The sequence below is a fragment of the Hemiscyllium ocellatum genome, chromosome 11 (genome assembly GCF_020745735.1).
Source record: "Hemiscyllium ocellatum isolate sHemOce1 chromosome 11, sHemOce1.pat.X.cur, whole genome shotgun sequence".
Taxonomy (NCBI): domain Eukaryota; kingdom Metazoa; phylum Chordata; class Chondrichthyes; order Orectolobiformes; family Hemiscylliidae; genus Hemiscyllium; species Hemiscyllium ocellatum.
In genome coordinates, this window is record NC_083411.1 from 24,961,875 (window position 1) to 24,980,761 (window position 18,887).

General features: G+C 42.1%; 1 protein-coding gene across 5 annotated transcripts in view; it reads right to left on the reverse strand.

The window, feature by feature from the left end:
* The window catches only part of atrx (ATRX chromatin remodeler), a 230,120-nt gene that overhangs the window by 182,050 nt on the left and 29,183 nt on the right, over nucleotides 1-18,887 (reverse strand). For 3 of the 5 annotated variants that reach the window (XM_060832473.1, XM_060832471.1, XM_060832470.1), the window contains exon 2: nucleotides 14,169-14,281. The exons of the other annotated variants lie outside the window; for them this stretch is intronic. Coding sequence is in view for 2 of the 3 variants with exons in the window: in XM_060832471.1 (XP_060688454.1) it covers nucleotides 14,169-14,281 (113 nt within the window). In the remaining variant the exon portion in view is untranslated. The remainder of the gene's footprint in view (nucleotides 1-14,168; nucleotides 14,282-18,887) is intronic. 5 annotated transcript variants of the gene reach the window in all.

Genomic DNA, 18,887 nt, shown 5'->3' on the forward strand with positions numbered 1-18,887 from the left:
CGAAGTTAGATGGAGGAGCAGACAGTGTTGACGAAGTGGTGAGGCTGCAGAAAAACTTGAACAGGCTAGACGAGAGAATAAAGAATCTCTGATAATGTTCAAGATAGAAATTAATAGATTACTGAAAATTGATTACATCAAGGGTAATGGAGGTAATGCAACATAAAGTGGCACAGAGGAAGATCAGCAATGATCCAACACAATGCTGCAGATCAATAGTTAGGCTAAAAGAAACAGGAGTAGGCAAATTGTTTCTGCACCTTGCTTTGGCAGAAACAAATTTCTAAAAAAAGAGAACAGCGACAGCATCCGACAGGTGATCTGCCAGGCCCAGGGTAAGGCATATTTGGTTCCCTTAAGATTCTTACACACTTTATGCAACTGCAATACGCCAACTTCTGTAAACAGTCCCAATTTATTTCAGCAAATACCAGATTTTAGAGGATCACTTAACACTCTTTGCGATGCTTGCGGAGTGTGTCAAGTGGGGCTCTCCAAACAAGGAAACCGTCCACCCTTTAAACAGGGTTTTACATCACAGTCAGTCAAGCAAACAAGACACAACCCCTGCCACTTCTCCATAGTCACATGCCACCCAAAAATAATGTAAAGTGATTAGATTATTTCCAGAAACAAGGTGTGATTAGATTATTCATTAAAACTGTGCGTGATTAGGTTATTCCTCAAACTGCAGCAATTAGATTATGATTAGATTGTCACATCCTGCCTGGAAGACAGAAAAACATTCCTCCCCTGCCACCCTTAAGCCACTTCGTCTTTTTAAAATAATCAAATTTATCATGTTCCCAATTTACAACGGAGTTCCTAAGAGACATCTATTCAGTTGCCTTTGTCATGAACAATTTGAAGTAATTCCTATTATCAATGCAGCTTTTTACCTTCAAAATGTCCAGCTCATTCTGCACAAAAACACTTCTACTCATATTCATGATCATACAATCAAATTCACTTACAATAGATTCTCCACTCTACAGCCTTTATGGTCACATTCCATCATTCTCCTTTGAACTCAATTCCTTTGAGTCTGCCCCTTGAAAATGTTCTCACTCACCATCACAATCAAACTTCCAAAATGTTGTCCACCCATTTGGCATAGCTACAGATTTACTTATCCATTAACTCAGCCCCTTCTTTGATATACAGCCCCAATGTCTACTAATAGGCAATGATCTGAATGGTACAGTCGCCACTCTCACATCATGTCGCACATACCTAGCACACAACTAGCTTGGTCATCCATAGACAAAACTATCTTGATCAATTTAGGTGTTACACAGAGATGCACTGAAATCCCCATTTCCTTTCTTTACCATCTATAATTAGTGCAGCTTAGTTTTGGAGAGACTGACAGATGTTAAAGGGATAATGTGCTCCGCTGACCTGCAGGAAATGATGTCCCGAGGCTAGGGTGGGGTGTCTCAGTCTTACAGGTAGAATGTCAGGAATTTACATTCCCATTCCTTGCCATTCAGAGCCATTTGCATGGCCACTTCCTAGTTATTCAGAAAAAATAATTACATTATCACCCCTTATTCAGAAACAAAGAGGAACAGTGCAGTTGAAATAATTCACAACAGACTTGGCCATTAAGAGAATGATTCACATTACATTTGTTTCTGGAGATGATCAGATTACTGCATTGCGCCTTGAGTGGCATGGGACTGTTGGGGGGGCATGGGGGTTGTCTTGTGGGCATTACTGACTGTGATGTAAAGACTCTGTATAAAGGAAGGACTGTTCCCTTTGTTCAGGAAGATATTGACACAGCTCCACAAGTGAGAATGTGTATAACCAGGCAGGGAAAGAGTGTTAAGTTTGAGTTTTGTGAAACAAGAGGTTCAGCTAAGCAGGACTCAGATCAGATAGTGACAGAATCTCTGAGGTAACTTACACCTGCAGTTAACAATGGGGTGCTGGAGACAAGGGTACTGGGTTAACAAGGTGAATACTATTCATTATGTAGAGCCATTTAATGACATTGGAAGCTTTCAGTATGCAAGGTCAGTTAACAAGGGTAAAAGTATCCATTGTATGAATCTAGTTAACAAGGTTAAGAACATTCATTGTATAACAGTAAAAGGGCTTGGTCTCTGCTACTGACATTTGCTAATGGTAACGGTTACCAATTAATATGGATGTTGCCTTATCTGGATGCTTCTCCCTGTAAAATGACAAAATAGTTCATCGAGAAACTGCTGTTCCAGAGAAGACAGCAAACTCATTTTTGTGCACATGGGTGATGGTTCTCTCTCCCTCCAGGGCCCAGAATAAAGATGAAGGAGGTAAAACTACTGTGTCTCTGAGCTTTTTGCATTGACTGAAGTGGGGGGGGGGGGGGGGGGGGGGGGAGGGGGGAGACGGGATGACACAAGCCTTGCGAAGTGTGTTATCTCCAGAAAGCTTGTACAGTACTGTGCTTGATAAAATTTTGGTTGTTCACAAAAGGTTGGCAGGTTGCAATTGCATCAAATTAAGAAACTCAATAACAAGAACATTTGGTGGCAGCAATGGGATTCCAACATATACCGATCTTCTAGGTGGACTGAATAAGTGATTGTCTGAGTGCCTGTTGCATGAGACAGATGGGCCCACAAGGTAAGATTTACCTTGATCTCTCTCTTTAACCTACCACTCAGTTGGCTCCTCGTCCCCTTGGACTCTGTAGTGACGGAATCTCTGAGGTAACTTACACACTTGCACGCCAACGAGTTTACCTTCAGAATCACAAGTTATTGGGAAAGGAGGTTACAGTCCCCCTGGAAAAAGGAAGGAGAGTCCTCTAGTGGTGAGGTTTGAGGCTCAGGAGTGCAAAAAATAAAAAAGATTACTGTGTCTGTTTCTAACACCCTGCCTTAGACTGGTTGTTAAGGGGGGGGGGGGGGAAGAAATGCTCCCACACAAAGGTCAGGACCCTTAAATGGATGTGGAGATTACAAGCACTGGACTAGATTTGAGGTCCCAGGACAGAGTGCAATATAAAAAATAACTGCTGTGCTTGTCTCTACCGCCGTGCCTTAGACTATTTGTAAAGAGGGGAAATCTCCTATGCAAAAAATCAGGGCCCTGAAACGGGTATGGAGACAAAAGGCACAAGACTAGTATATAGAAATAAGTAGGAAGTTCAGACTTTTAAAAAAAAGGGACAAATATTAGATAAGTCGGGTCGGGACCCTTTGCGTCAGTTATGCTTGGACAACCCCCAAAATGAGGAAAGGTTTAAGCACCTGTCAGGATGCTAAAATAACGAAGGTGAGAAATGAAATTTGGCCACTGGGAGTGAGAATGTGTATAGCGTATACGCAGGCAGGAAAAGAGTTAAGTCTGAGCTTTGTGAAACAAGAGGTTCAGCTGCGCATAACTCAGATCAGATAAGAACTTACAGTTAACAATGTGCTGGAGTCAAAGGTAAGGGGTTAACAAGGTGGAAAGGCATTCATTATGTTCAGCCATTTAACAATATTAGAAACATTCAGTACGTAAGGTCAGTTGGGGAAAAGTATTCATTGTGAAGCCAGTTAAGGATAAGAACATCCACTGTGTAACAACAGATGGCTTAAAGTTTGAGAGAAGATTTGTAGCTCGGGTGCTCGTTGTTGTGGTTCTGTTCGCAAAGCTGGGAATGTGTGTTACAGGCGTTTCATCCCAAATCTAGGTGACATCCTCAGTGCTTGGGAGCCTCCTATGAAGGGCTTCTGTGATGTTTCCTCCGGCATTTATAGTGATTTGTATCTGCCGCTTCTGGTCGTCAGTTCCTGCTGTCCGCTGCAGTGGCCGGTTTATTGGGTCCAGGTCGATGTGCTTATTGATTTGAATCTGTAGATGAATGCCATGCCTCTCGGAATTCCCTGGCTGTTCTGTTTGGCTTGTCCTATAATAGTAGCGTTGTCCCAGTCAAACTCATGTTGCTTGTCGTCTACATGTGTGGCTACTAAGGATAACTGGTCGTGTCATTTCGTGGCTAGTTGGTACTCATGGATGCGGATCATTAGCTGTCTTCCTGTTTGTCCTATGTAGTGTTTTGTGCAGTCCTTGCATGGGATTTTGTACACTACATTACATTTAGCATGAGCAAAACCAATGGAGTGTACAAAATCCCATGCAAGGACTGCACAAAACACTACATGGGACAAACAGGTGTTCTCTGAAACGTTCCACAAGTAGGCCCAATGTAGAGGAGGTCACATCGGGTGCAACGGATGCAGTTAATGGTGTGCGTGTGGAGGTGCAGGTGAATTTGTGACGGATATGGAAGGATCCCTTGGGGCCTTGGAGGGAAGTAAGGGGGGAGGTTTGGGTGCAAGTTTTGCATTTCTTGCGGTTGCAGGGGAAGGTGCCGGGGAGTGGAGGTTGGGTTGGTGGGGGTTGTGGACCGGACGAGGGAGTCGCGGAGGGAGTGGTATTTCTGGAATGCTGATAGAGGAGGGGAGGGAAATATATCGTTGGTGGGGTCTGTTTGGAGGTGGCAAAAATGACAAAGGATGATACGATGTATCTAGATGTTGGTGGGGTGGTAGGTGAGGACCAATGGGTTTCTGTCCTGGTGGCGATTGGAGGGGCGGAGTAGCGGGAAGTAGAGGAGATGCGCTGAAGAGCATCGTCAACCAAGTCTAAGGGGAAATTGCGGTCTTTGAAGGAGGCCGCCATCTGGGTTGTTCTGCATTGGAATTGGTCGTCCTGAGAGCAGATGCGGCGGAGGCGAAGGAATTTGGAATATGGGATGGTTACACCTCCTCCCACCTTGCCCCCTGTAAATACAGAACCGGATGAACAGATAGTCTGCTTGAGGGCTTCAAAATCCCCTTTATGATTGATCCCAGCGCCACAGCTTCAACACTTGAACTGTGAGCATGAACACAGGTTTAGACTCTCACCCACCTTTATGAATCTTAGTGGCTTTACCAGGAAGGAGAGACCATATCCCCATACAGAACCACTAACAGCTCCCACGGAAGCTCCCATCCACCTATAGTATCAACCAGGATTGATTTAGAGCATAGAACAGTACAGCAAAGAACAGGCCCTTCAGCCCACGATGTTGTGCCGACCACTGGTCCTCATGTATGCACCCTCAAATTTCTGTGATCATATGCATGTCCAATAGTCTCTTAAATGTCCCTAATGACCTTGCTTCCACAACTGCTGCTGGCAACGCATTCCATGCTCTCACAACTCTGTGTAAAGAACCCGCCTCTGACATCCCCTCTATACTTTCCTCCAACCAGCTTAAAACTATGACCCCTCGTGTTAGTCAATTCTGCCCTGGGAAATAGACTCTGGCTATCGACTCTATCTATGCCTTTCATTATCTTGTATACCTCAATTAGGTCCCCTCTCCTCCTCCTTTTCTCCAATGAAAAATGTCCGAGCTCCCCATATTACATTGTTTGTGAAGAATGGAATTAAAGTAAAAGGCCCTGGGATTCTTAGCACACTGTTGACAGCAGCAATCAGACTTGAGTTTCACTGACGTACCCCAACAGCTGACTGAGGGGGAATTTAACTTACTTCCAAACCCCTTCACCATAGCGGGCATACTTTGCCACCATCAACCCCAACATGATCTCTTGAAAGAACCCTTTCTCGATCTCGGGTCGTCCTTTAAGCATGAAGTAGGATACACCCCTGTGGAGCCTATAGATATCGAAATTATACCGAAGCAAAACCGCCTTCAATATCCCAGTAGCCCCTAAGACCAAAAGCAATAGAAGAGATATCAATATTGATAGTCATTCCTCCAAACAAGGCATTCTAGTTCCCTGCCAATCACTGTACAACACCCCATTCTAACTGTCCCAAAGCCAGGATGCTCAGAATGGAAATTAGTACAGGATCTCAGGCAGACCAATAGAATCACCCAGCATTTACACCTGGGCGTGCCAAACCCTGCAACGACTCTCAGCAGCATCCCCACTAGTGCCTGCATTTTCACCCTGGTTGACCTACAGCATGCTTTCTTCACTCTCCCTCTAGCAGCAGATTCCCACTATTTGTTTGTCTTTACCTTCAAAGGTCAGCAGTACACTTGGGAAACTCTTCCCTCAGGGATGTGCCCATTCACCTACTTTATTCTGCTACGTATTGCACCAGTAGCTTTTGGAGCTTCAGATTTTGGGTGGCTCCACCATTGTCCACTATGTTGATGACTTGCTCCTAACTGGCCCTTCAGAAACTGCTAGCACTACAGATACCAACTGTCTCCTGAACACCCTCCATTCTTGGGGGTACGTCATACCAGCCAGCAAAGTGCAGCGCACCTAGCGCCATGTCTTATGCTTTGCGCAGTGCTTCTGACTCACACAGTTAACCTCAAAATGTATCACACCCATCCTAGTGACTCCTCTGCCTACAAGCGCCAAGCAAATGTGCGCTTTCTCAGGCTTAGTTAACTGCCGCTGACAGAGGCAATGATATCAGCAGTGGGAATGCCAGAGCTGACAAAGACACAGCAATAGGTTGCAATTCTCTTCTGTCCTCTGGGAACTGGCAGGCACTAAATCATTCACCTACCTTGAAAACAACAGGCATGCCAGACATTGTCACTGTGCAGCGTTTGCAGGGGGAATGCCGCTGACTCAAAAACAAAATTGAAGAGTGTTCGCACTCTGCATCAAAAAGCCTCTGGATCACTCCAGCTGGTCAAGTTTGAATACCTGACGTTTTATTGCCAATGTTGATTGGCTGTCTTCATACTAATACCCACCTTGACAAGAAGGGAATGAGTTGATATCATATTGCGTACCTGATGACACCTCCGATTGGCCAAGGCAGCCCAAAAGCATGTCAAATCATGTTTAACAGGTCAGCAAAATAATGCCAGTCAGGGGGTGCAGTGTGTAACAGGGAGAACACCCTTCCCAGGTGGTCCATTCAAATGTATCCAGCTTGATTTCACCGAACTGCCATGAGTACATTGTTATAAGTATTGACTGGTTATTATTGACATTTTAGTAGATGGATTGAAGCCTTTCCCACCACCAATAAAGCCTCAACGGTGGTAACATTACTCCTGACAGAGATCATACCGAAGTTTGGAGTGCCTTGGTAGTTAGTTCAGACAATATCCCCCACTTTGTAGGGAAAAAGAACTACAAACTGTGAGGCTCTGCATACCCAACAGCAATTCAACTGGGCTTACCACCCTCAAGCAGCAGGAATAGTGGAAAGGGCAAATGGGATTCTTATAACTAAACTAAGTCAATGAAACAGGCCTCAACTGATTGAAGGTCTTGCCTTTGGCCCTGCATCACATGAGGATTATCCCACACTCTACCACTGGACGACAGGCAGAAATAATTTATGGCCGGCCCAGGAGGACCTTTTGGGATGCAAACACAAACCCACCCACACATCCATGTGGACTTAAATATTATGGGAGAGGAAATGCAGAGATACTGCAAACAGCTAACATAGTCCCTGAAGTCTCTCCTCATAGGGAAAGCATGCCTTCAGACCACCGACGGATCAAGATTCAGATGACAGAGTGAGCCGCCCCAGAGTACAAACAGAAGAACTCGTACTGATCAAAGACTGAGATTGCCCCAAGCTCAGACACAGATGGAAAGGACCATTCCAAATGCTCCTGTAGACGCCGATGGCAGTCAAAGCTCAAAGACAGAGTCTCTGGCTCCACCTGTGTAACTGTAAACAACAGGCCCTTCAGATGGCCTGAAGACTGCACTCTCATTCTACGGTATCATGGTCACCGTCGCTGTATTAGGCCTAGAGGACAATTTGTTTTATAAGACTCATACTTTTGCATGGTAAGTGAACTGTGTGTAACCCATTTGCCCAGTCAGTAGAAGCATTATTTGTAGCCATTCTTGGGTGGAACCCCTCAACCTATACATCATAGATACTTCACACACCCTTGTACGTCAGAGTGGGAAGTTTAAAAGGGTGTCATCGGAACGGTGTGTAGAGCTGATAGATTCAGATAAGACTCAGCCCCCTGGCTGCCCACGGACCCGGGGAAAGAAATGGTACAACCTGCTATGATCCCATGAGCTATCCACTTTACTTCGCAGTACCGGTATAGGGGTGGGGCTGTGCCTACTTTGTTTTTGGGCACAACAGGTATTTGTGGGACCCAATGTGCCCGCAGGCATTACCAGGTGAGCAGTGGAATATTCACCTGCAGCAGGGCAGCACAGTGGCTCAGCACTGCTGCCTCATAGCACCAGGGGTCCGGGTTCTATTCCACCCTCGGGCGACTGTTCGTGTGGAGTTTGTATATTCTCCCCATGTCTGCATGGGTTTCCTCCGGGTACTCTGGTTCCCTCCCACAGTTCAAAGGTGTGCAGGTTAGGTGAATTGGTCATACTAAATTGCCTAAAGAGTTAGGTGCATTAGTTAGGGGGAATGGGTCTGGGTGGGTTACTCTTCGGAGGGTGGACTAGATGGGCTGAAGTGCTTGTTTCCACACTGTAGGTAATCTAATCTCTGACAAGGAAAGATGCTTAAAATGTTGCTACAGGAAGGCAGTTCATTTGTGGGCATTGCAACTGAACCTATGTATGTTCAGCCTTGTGGTTGTATCCTTTTTATGATGACCATCTGATCTGATCAGGAGAAAATTCCAGTCAGAAGAGAAACTGGAAATATAAACAGTTTGCAACTGCCAATAACCAGGCGGTGAAATTCTACCAGGCCAAAAGAGGGTTTGTGTTCCTTCTCAACAGGACCTTTACTACAGCCAGCCTGACTCTTCCTGTCCTGTTCGCTGCTGGGACCCCTCACTGTCCCATGCCCAGAGAAGGCACCGACCTGCTGCAAAATAGTAACCCAACTATTAATCTGGAGCTTTGTGCAGATTGGAAGGACCCAGTGGTTCTGGGCTGTTCTCTAGGTTACGGGTTCATGAGGGCACTGTCCCTCAGAAGACTGGCAGGAACAATGACAGCAAAAATCCAAAATCATCTTATTCGTGGGTTAACCATCCTGAGAAACAGTACAATGAGGACACTAGGCAGTTAATCAAGAATTGGCAGAGTTGAGGCTCTACGCAGAACAAATCAGACTATTTATTGGCCCAACAAGGCGGAGGTTTACAACAGTGGGGTGCAAATGCATCACCCAGGTTACGGATGAACCGTATAACATAACCCATGCCAATCAGTCTAGGCAGAACCAATTGGATAATTTTAGACAAGGCGCTAAGAACGGAGATGATTGGCTACGATGGCTACAGGGAGGATCCTATCTACTGCATGGGCTAGTGATTTTTGTTGTTATAAATCATTGTATGTTGTGTGCCAATAACTTGCTTAAGTTATTGGCACACAACATACTGTAAGATTCTTAGGAATAAGATGGTAGCGCCTTGCTCATCCCCCATCTAGGTGGTTATCATAGCATGATAAAATAGCATTATAGGTTAATTTGCTCCGCTGATCTGCAGGTGTTTCCTTTTGTTCAGGGAAATCTTCGATATAGCTCCACAATCCCTGCGAACTGTGTTAAAGGGTTTCTCTAGAAAGCTTGTACTATACAGTGCTTTGCTTAATAAAATTTAGATAGTTCACATTAGTTGGCATGTTGCAGTTGCATTCAAGTGTGTAAGAATCTCAAGAAAAAGAACCTCACAACACGAGTTCCCAAAGCACATTTAAACACTACCTGCAGCAGAATTTTATGGATATAAACGAGGAGAAATGTTTATTCACATAATGACCCTAGCAAATTTAATGCTGCAGCAAATTGAACACCAAACACCCAAGGAAGATATAATTAAATTAAGTGGTGCCCTTCTACAAAACATTCAAATCAAACAGAATAGTTAGCAATTTGTGTCTTCGAGAGTCCAGCAAGAGGAGGAGATTTTCCTCACTCTGGAATGACAGTAGGCCAAATTAGGTGGCTATGGTCAGATCTAGATTTATAACAGGATTCCTTCAAAGTGAAGGCCATTTAGCAGAACACATTCAGAGACCCTGGTGGTTAACTTTCTTTCACTATAAACTTACAAACTCCACCCAAATATCCAAGCCATTCCATTCTTGAACCAATTTATTTTGCTTTTACTTCAATCCTTTCCAAATTAACCTACCAGGAATCTAATTTGCTTCCTGAATCTCTTCCCAACGTAACTCTTAGGCAATTTATTTCCCTCTGTGAGCTTCCACTTCACCAGGATTATAAAATAGTTTCTCATCTACCTAGCTCTTACTTTGGAAAGCAACCCTTTCCATACTCACTAAATATTCAACCTTTCCATTCGCGTTTATGGATACTTAATCTCCCTTTCAGGTCTTCCTTGTAATTCGCTACTCATACCCCCTCCAACCAGTTCCCGAAATACCAAAACCTTTGGCAAGTTGGTGCCACACTTTCAGATGTAGCCTAAGGAGCCAGAGTAAAATTAGAGTCAGTGGGAATGCAGGAATACTCCCAACTGGCACAAAAATACTCCCAACTGGTGGCACGGTGGCACAGCGGGGGGCGGCACGGTGGCACAGTGGTTAGCACTGCTGCCTCACAGCGCCAGGGACCTGGGTTCAATTCCCGCCTCAGGCGACTGACTGTGTGGAGTTTGCACGTTCTCCCCGTGTCTGCGTGGGTTTCCTCCGGGTGCTCCGGTTTCCTCCCACAGTCCAAAGATGTGCGGGTCAGGTGAATTGGCCATGCTAAATTGCCCGTAGTGTTAGGTGATGGTGTATATGTAGGGGTATGGGTGGGTTGCGCTTCGGCGGGTCGCGCTTCGGCGGGTCGGTGTGGACTTGTTGGGCCGAAGGGCCTGTTTCCACACTGTAAGTAATCTAATTCCAAAAAAAAATCATGGTTGTTGTGAGATGTTAAAAGATTGATTTGTTTTGCTCACATAAGAAATTGGATGTCCTGGGGGTTTGTTTTTCTGTTTTGCAGGCAGGATGTGATAACCTCAATCACACACACACTGTCTGAAGGGACCACCTCATCTCTCATGTGCTGCCTAAAGAGACCACCTCATCTCATACATGGGTGGAATGCAACTATGGGGAAGTGGCAGGGTTTGTGTCTTGCATGCTTGCATGACTGACTGACTGATGCAAAACCCTGTATTATGAGAGGATGTTCCTTTGTTCGGAGAACCTCACTTGATATGCTCTGCAAGCATCGCAAAGAGTGTTAAGTGCTCCTCCAAAAGCTTGTACTTGCTGAAATAAATCATGGCTGTTCACAAAAATTGCAATTGCAGCAAGCATGTAAGAATCTCAAGAAAGGAACCTAACAGATGGAGGTCCATCATCTGTACTTCAGGATATCTTGGCTGAACTATTTTCTGCGGCTTCAGTCAGGAATTTCTCTCTACCTTAACATTGATGCCACACAAACACTAAGCACGTAATGGCATAATCTTCATTCTGGGGGTTACTACTAGGCACCAATTGCAGAGAAATAGCCAAATAAGCTCCGAAACTTCAAGGAATTCTGTAGTGTGATTCATCACTAGACTCTCCGAAGCCAGCCCATCATCTATAAAGGCACAAATCAAGTGATGAAATACTCTACTTGCCTGCATGAGTGCAGCTCCAACAACACTCAAGCAGGATGAAGCAGCCTATTTGACTGGCATCACAGCCATAAGTTTTCACTCCCTTCACCACTGCACTCAATATACAGCCTGGAAGATGCACTGGAGAAGTTCAATAAAAGCTCCTCAAACAGCACCTTTCAAACCCATAGTCACTTCCATTTCGAAAGACAAGAGCAACAGGTACATGGGACCATCACTATCTACAGGTTTCCTAAGTTATGCACTATCCTAAATATATTGCTGGTCATTTAGTGTCACTGGCTCAAAGTCCTGGGAGTTCCTCCTAATGGGAGGAAAACCAAAGATTGCAGATGCTTAAGAAAGCAGATCACCACTTTCAAGGGCAACTAGGGATAAACAGTAAATGCATGCCACCAACATCTATGAGTGAACAACAAGTTGCAAATGGCACTGCCATGTATCCTTGAGTCATTATCCTCCTTGAGTTCTTTACAGCCTCCAACAATTATATAAATCTACTGCACAATCCAGCTCAAAGGTTCTTTTAGTTGGTCTACTCTACCTATCCAACCATAGTCAGAATTATTGCACTGTCCCTCTTCTCAGCCATGCATCAATAGGCAGAAGCTGTTGATAGAATAAGCCTCAACGTGATGAACTGGTTAATGAAAAATCAAACTTAGAATTCTGGTAATTAGAACTGGTGTGGTCACAACCACCTCTCCTGACAACCATCCAGGTGACAGAATAATTGGGAATACTAACTCATGTTTAATTACCTCAGGTAACGTATAGGAAGCACAGGCAACTGAGGTCAGCAATTTTCCCAATCAGCAAATTAATTTCACAGCAAAGAGAAAAAACAGCAAAGGTGCATAGCCTTATGCTAATCTGAAAAGTAAGGTCCATAAATCACAAGATATGAACCCAAAAGTTTCAATAGTTCATCCACTAGCGCCCACGCACACTCAGTAATGCTTGGAAATAGGAGAGTTCAAAAGGACACACAAAGAACTTGGGACAGAAGTTGACAACAGATTAGTAAGCAAAAGAGAAATCAAAATCAAATTACCAAGAAACACAAGTGTTATATCAACATGAATTCAACAAAAAAAACTTGTCAGGGAATTCAAACATGAGCAAAAAAACTCATAGGGATGACCTTCGAAAGATTTGAAAAATTAAAACTAATGAAATTGCGAACCTAAAAAAATGAAGCCCAGCTAATGCTGGTATGTTTACAAAAGAAAAGTGTATATAGAACAAAGCCTGAGCAATGTAAATCTGCCAGTGTTAATTGATACTAAAAATTGAAGGAGCAGCATTCACAGAGATCCATCAACCAGCTCAAAACAGTAATACGAAAACTACTTCATGAATAAAATGTCTACACATCAGCCATCACAACAACCATGTGTTGCCATGAATGACAACTTTTAAATCAGACCTAATGCAAGTCACCAAGTGGAAATTTCTCATAATTTGATACCACACTGGGAAACTCCTTAAAAGGTTTTCACTGCAAATCTGGGAGCAAATCTGCATGTGAAATGTAAGTTTAGTTATTTTTCTTTTAAGCACAGAAATTAGATGCAAATGCTATTTGTTCCACAAGCATTCTCTTTTTGTTCTGAGCAGTCATAATCTCTTTAAGGTACTGTATTTCATGATTAAAAATTACACCAGCCTCATTAATTTAAATTCACTTTTCCATGCTTAGATAATTACTGGTCAACTAAGTGAGAAAAGTCTTCGCTAAACTATTCTGCAACTATGGTAAATTCATCAACATTCCTGATTGATTATATTACGCTGCGCTTTTCCAGAAACACATTTTCAGCTATATCATGATACCATCTGATATGATAATTGGTCAAGTCAGATACCAGATAGAAGCTTGGTTTGAAAGGTGTTATTTCAATCTATTAAACAAGGTAATGGTTCACTGAAACACAAGCACGCAAAGATCTGATTTTAAGAACAAAACAGAAGTTTATTATACAAAAGAAATAAAACAAAAAACTATTAAAAGATTTCCAAACAAGAGCACAATATTGCATCTAACCTAACGTCATATTATAATATGCAAACACCAGAGAGAATTCTCCTCTTTACTACAGCTTTAGATTTGACCTAAACTGTTATTTTCAATTCCTAGTCTTGACAACTTGACAGTTCTTCCTTTTACCATCCTGCCCTAGACTCTTTCAAAGAGGAAAAACCCTCTCCATATCTACCCTGTGAATCCCTTAAGAATCTTACTTGTTTCAGAAAGGCTTCCTCTCTTAAACGTAAATGAGTGTAAGCCCAAATTACTTAACCACTACTTGTAAGAAAGCTCCAAATCCAGGATAAGCATCCTTGACTGCCCCAAATACTAATTTATCTTTCCTTAGCTACGTTCTGATTTGTTTGATGTTGGATCCTAAAATTCTCTCAATGTAAATGCCTAACATAATTTCAGCAACTCTCCACATACTTGTTCAAAATAAAAAGCTGCACAGATATTGATGAGTCCATCATTAAGCCCCCTCATACAAAAATCCATAAGCCACTAACTAAAAATTGAAACTCAAATAAATGACATTAAAATATTTATAAAACACACATCATGGACCATAATTAGCAAAAAGGACCCACTGCATCTTACTGATTGATCATGAAAAAAAGTTACCTGAAAACTGATTTAGACAGAGCTTTGGAGAGGATACAGTTTCTTCGCCTTGTTCTGTTGATTGAGCCAAATATTCATGAAGCTTCTGCACTAATGTATTCAGCTTGCTTTCACTGTAAAAGGAAGCGTTATACATATTTTTATAAAGTACTATGTTGTCCAATGTATTTGCATTTCTTCAGAGTGCAGCTACAGATTCCCAATATAAGCAAAATGAGGAGAGAAAGGCATTTTAAAAAACTATTCTGGCAGCCAACAACAAAAAGGACCACAGATTTTCAGAAAGACAATATGCCTGCCCAGGTGATCAGAAAATTGTATATAATGTACGTCAGCGATTTTCAACCATGATACCATGAAAACTGTCAAAATCTGCAATGAAATTCTGCACAAAGGTCATGAAAATCAAACTTAATTTTTCCATCGAACAAGAAAAAAATAGATTCTGTACTTTTCTCCACAGTAAATACTGATGCAAAATATATGTTTAGGATTTCACCCATCTCCTGTGGTTCAACAGACAGCTCTTTTGATCTTTAAGGGGTCCTACTGTCTCCCTAGTTATTCTTTGCCTTTAACACACTTGTGGAATCACTTTGGATTCTCTTTAACCTAATCTGCTAAAGTGATCTCATGACATCCTGATTCCCTCACATTTATTCCAACTGCCCTTATACTCAAGGGATTCACTTGATCCTAGCTATCTATACTTGGCAAATGCCTCCTCCTTTTTCTTGACTACAGCCTCAAAATTATCCTGCCTGCCTTCCCCTTCACACTAACAGGAACATGTTAGCCCTGAACTTCTCACTTTTGAAAGACTCCCACTGTGAACAGCATCCCCCTCCCACCCTCCCCCCAATCAACTTTTGGAACTTCCTGTTTAATCCCAAAATTTGTCTACTCCCAATTTAGAACGTTAACTTGTGAACCACGCCTATCCTTTTCCAGAACTATTTTAAAACTAATAAAATTAAGGTAACTGGTCCCAATGTGCTCTCTCACCAACACCGCAGTTACTTGTCTTGCTTCCAAGAAGGAGGCTGAGATTTGCCTCTCTCTAGTTGCAGTAAGGCTTCTACGCTCATATTTCAACACCGTTGAAATAAGAGGCAAACATTCCATTCGCCTTTCTGATAACTAGAGCACCTGTGTGCTTGCTTTGTGTTTCTGTACAAGCACCACCAAGTCCTTTGTAACTTTCTGCAATTTTTCTCCATTTAAATACCCAACTTACGAACGCCTGTGATGTCGAACCGACCTCCGTAAAGTTTTTTTTAAGTTACACACAATGGTTCATACCAATGGACAGGCCATTTTGAATTTTTTATACCTATACACATATATTCTCAATTATAAATACTGTACTGAAATTACATTACTGTATTATATTTAAGATATTTTAGGCAAAATATATACTCAAACATTTGCTGAACTGACTCTAGATGTGAACTATATGCAACTGTTCTGACTTCTATACAAATTCGACTTATGAACAGACTTAAAAACAGAACTCATTCATAACCCAGGGACTTTTTGTTCTGCCTTCTTTCTTGCTCTCCCAATCAAATCATTCTTTTGTTCTCCCTTCTGAAATGCACAACTTCACATTCTCCCCTACTGTTCTCAATTTGACAACTTTTTGCCCACTTACTTATCAATATTGCTCTGGAAACTGAATCTCTTCCAACTGCTTTTCCACCTATTTTTCTATCACCTACAAATTTGGCAACACTACATTCACTTCTTTCTCCAAATGAAAACAACTGTGGTCTTAACACTTATCCCTGCAGAACCCCACTGGTCAAAGGCCATCAACCCAGGAAAGAGAACTCCTTCTCCCCACTTACTGTTTCTTGCCCACAAGTCAATTCTCTATCCATGCCAACATAATATCATGGGCTCTTCTGCCTTAACCTCTCGTGAAGTACCTCGTCAAACACCTTCTCAAAGTCAGAATACATTTAGTGGTTCAATTTACTCAATGACATGAAAATTTAGATCTTGAAGACTTGTATCCTGAAAGCACCAGTCTGTTTCCATTACTATTTTCTTACACATTAACCAATCCTCCCTTGGATACAATATTGGAGTAGGACTCAAGATTTTGTCCCCTGACAAGAACTGCATGCAGAGCATAATTTATAAAGTTATAAATTTAACAGGCAATACAACTCTTTAATAGGCCCACATTCTCCACTACAAATGTTTTACAAGCCTCCCTTCTACTGAAGCTACTTCAAGCTAAACCCATTCTGAAGGCACTGCTCACATTTTAAAACTACAATTTGCACCAGTGAGACATTAAAGGAAGTTGGATGTCCTGAGGCTAAGGTGGGATGTATCTGCTTTACAGATAGCTTGTAAGGAATTTACATTCCCATCCCTTGCCACTCGGAACCATTTACATGGTCATTTCCTAGTTATTTAGAGTAAAAGGACTACATCATCATCCTAGTTAAGATCAATAAGAACAGTGCAGTTGGAATTTTGACTACTCCCTGTAGTTAAAAAAAATCGATTTACAACAGACTTGACCACATGGGGATGATTTACATTATACTGTTTCTGTAAATGATGTGGCCACTGCATTGTGTCTTGAGTGGCATGTGACTATGGGGTAGTGACTTGGGATTGTTTTGCAGGCATTACTGATGGTGATGTAAAGACTCTGAATACAATAGGACTGTTTCCTTTGTTCAGGGAGATCCCTTGACATGGTTTTGCAAGTATCGCGAAGTGGGTTAAAGGGTTTCTTCAGAAAGCTTATACTGTACTATGCTTAATAAAATTTTGGTTGTCTACAGTTGCATCAAGTGTGTAAGAATCTCAAGAAAAAAAGAATCTAACACTAGAACAGCCGACTCGAGCCATATTCTGAAAGAAAGGCAATTCGCCACATCCCATGTTAACAGATTTTTTTAAACATATACAGAATCTAAATTTACATCTCCATAAAACTAATCAGTTCTTTGAAGTCATATCCAACGTACTAAGCTACATTGAGATCTGTTAAATACTTTTGACTTGTTAGAAAACAGTAAAAACATTATCAGCACTCACATTTAGAATTAGCAAAGCATATTTTGATGTTTGGTCTAACTTCTCTGTAGCAAAGGTCAAGAGCAAAAGCAAAAAATATTTTGACAAGACTTCGAGGCCACATCCTGGAATAGTAACCATACCTTTATGTCACCTTTCCCAAAAGAACATATTCAAAGTAAAAAGAAACATAAAAAGGTTCACAAAACTGATTGCTGGGATGAGGGCATTGGTTATTTTTAGATACAAGAAATTGAGTAGATGCTAGAAATGTTTCCACTAGCTGATGAGTCTAGAACTGGGGCTCATAAATCTTCATATATAATGATGTCAGATATTTAGGACTATGAAGCAGAAATTTCTTTGCTCACATAACTGGGAATCTTTAGACAGTTGTACTAATAAGCTATGGATGCCCAAAAACGTACTTAAGACTTTTAGATCTTTAGGCAATTCAGGGATTTGGGCACTGCATATGAAAGTGGAGGTTGTTCAACCATGACCTTACTGAAAGTGGTACTAGCACAAAGTGGAGAATAACCTACTCTTACACCTCATGCTACTTTGCTTAAATGGAGTCACTGATATAGAGATAATCTACAAGGTATTTGATGCCACAGATATTATGACAAAAAAAGCTCATAGGCAACAATGACCCGAAAAGATGATGAGAAACACAGGAGACTTGTTATGTTCTGACTGGCAAGACATAACAAGTGGTGTGCTATAGTTATCAGTGCTGGAACCTAAAGTCTTTTTTTTGACAAATTTACAATGACATGAACGGACAAAATGCTATGGTTGCTATATTTGCTGATAATATGAAAGTGATTGGGGTAAGATGGGAACAGGTTACTACAGAGGGCCATAGGTTAAATGAATGGGGAAAGATCTGCAAAATGGTATAATAAGGCAAACTATGAAGTTAATGTATTTTATTCCTGCCAAAACATCAACACCAAAAGATGTAACAGAAGAAGCAAGCTAGTTAGCCAGCCAACCAAGTCAGCTTCGCCATTCAATGAGATTATAGGTGATCTGATAATACTCGACACCATTTTCCTGTCTTTTCTCCATAATCCTCAATTCCTGTATTGATTAACTTCCTGTATCTCAGCCGTGAATATATACGACAGCCCTTCTAATACGGTAAATAATTTCATTTATTTGCTCATCCGAAGAAATTCCTCCTTGTCTCTACCTTAAAAAGGATGACTCTTTATTCTAAGATTATGCCCTCTGGGCTTAGACTCCACATCTAACTGTCAAGTCCCTAAGTATAGATATTGAATTCCTATGGTGCGGAAACAGGCCCTTCGGCCCAACAAGTCCACACCGACCCTCCGAACAGTAACCCACCCAGACCCATTCCCCTACTGTTCTACGTTTACCCCAGACTAACATACCTAAACCACATATCCTAATGACAATTTAACATGGCTAATTCACCTAACCTGCACATCTTTGGATTGTGGGAGAAAACCAGAGCACCTGGAGGAAACCCACACAGACACTGGGAGGATGCGCCAACTCCATGCAGTCGCCTGAGGCAGGAATCGAACCTTGGTCCCTGGTGCTGAGGCAACAGTGCTACCACTGAGCCACCGTGCCGCCCCTTCTTTTGCATTTTTGTATCTTCTGTATTTTAAAAAGGTCACCTTTCATTCTAAATTCCAA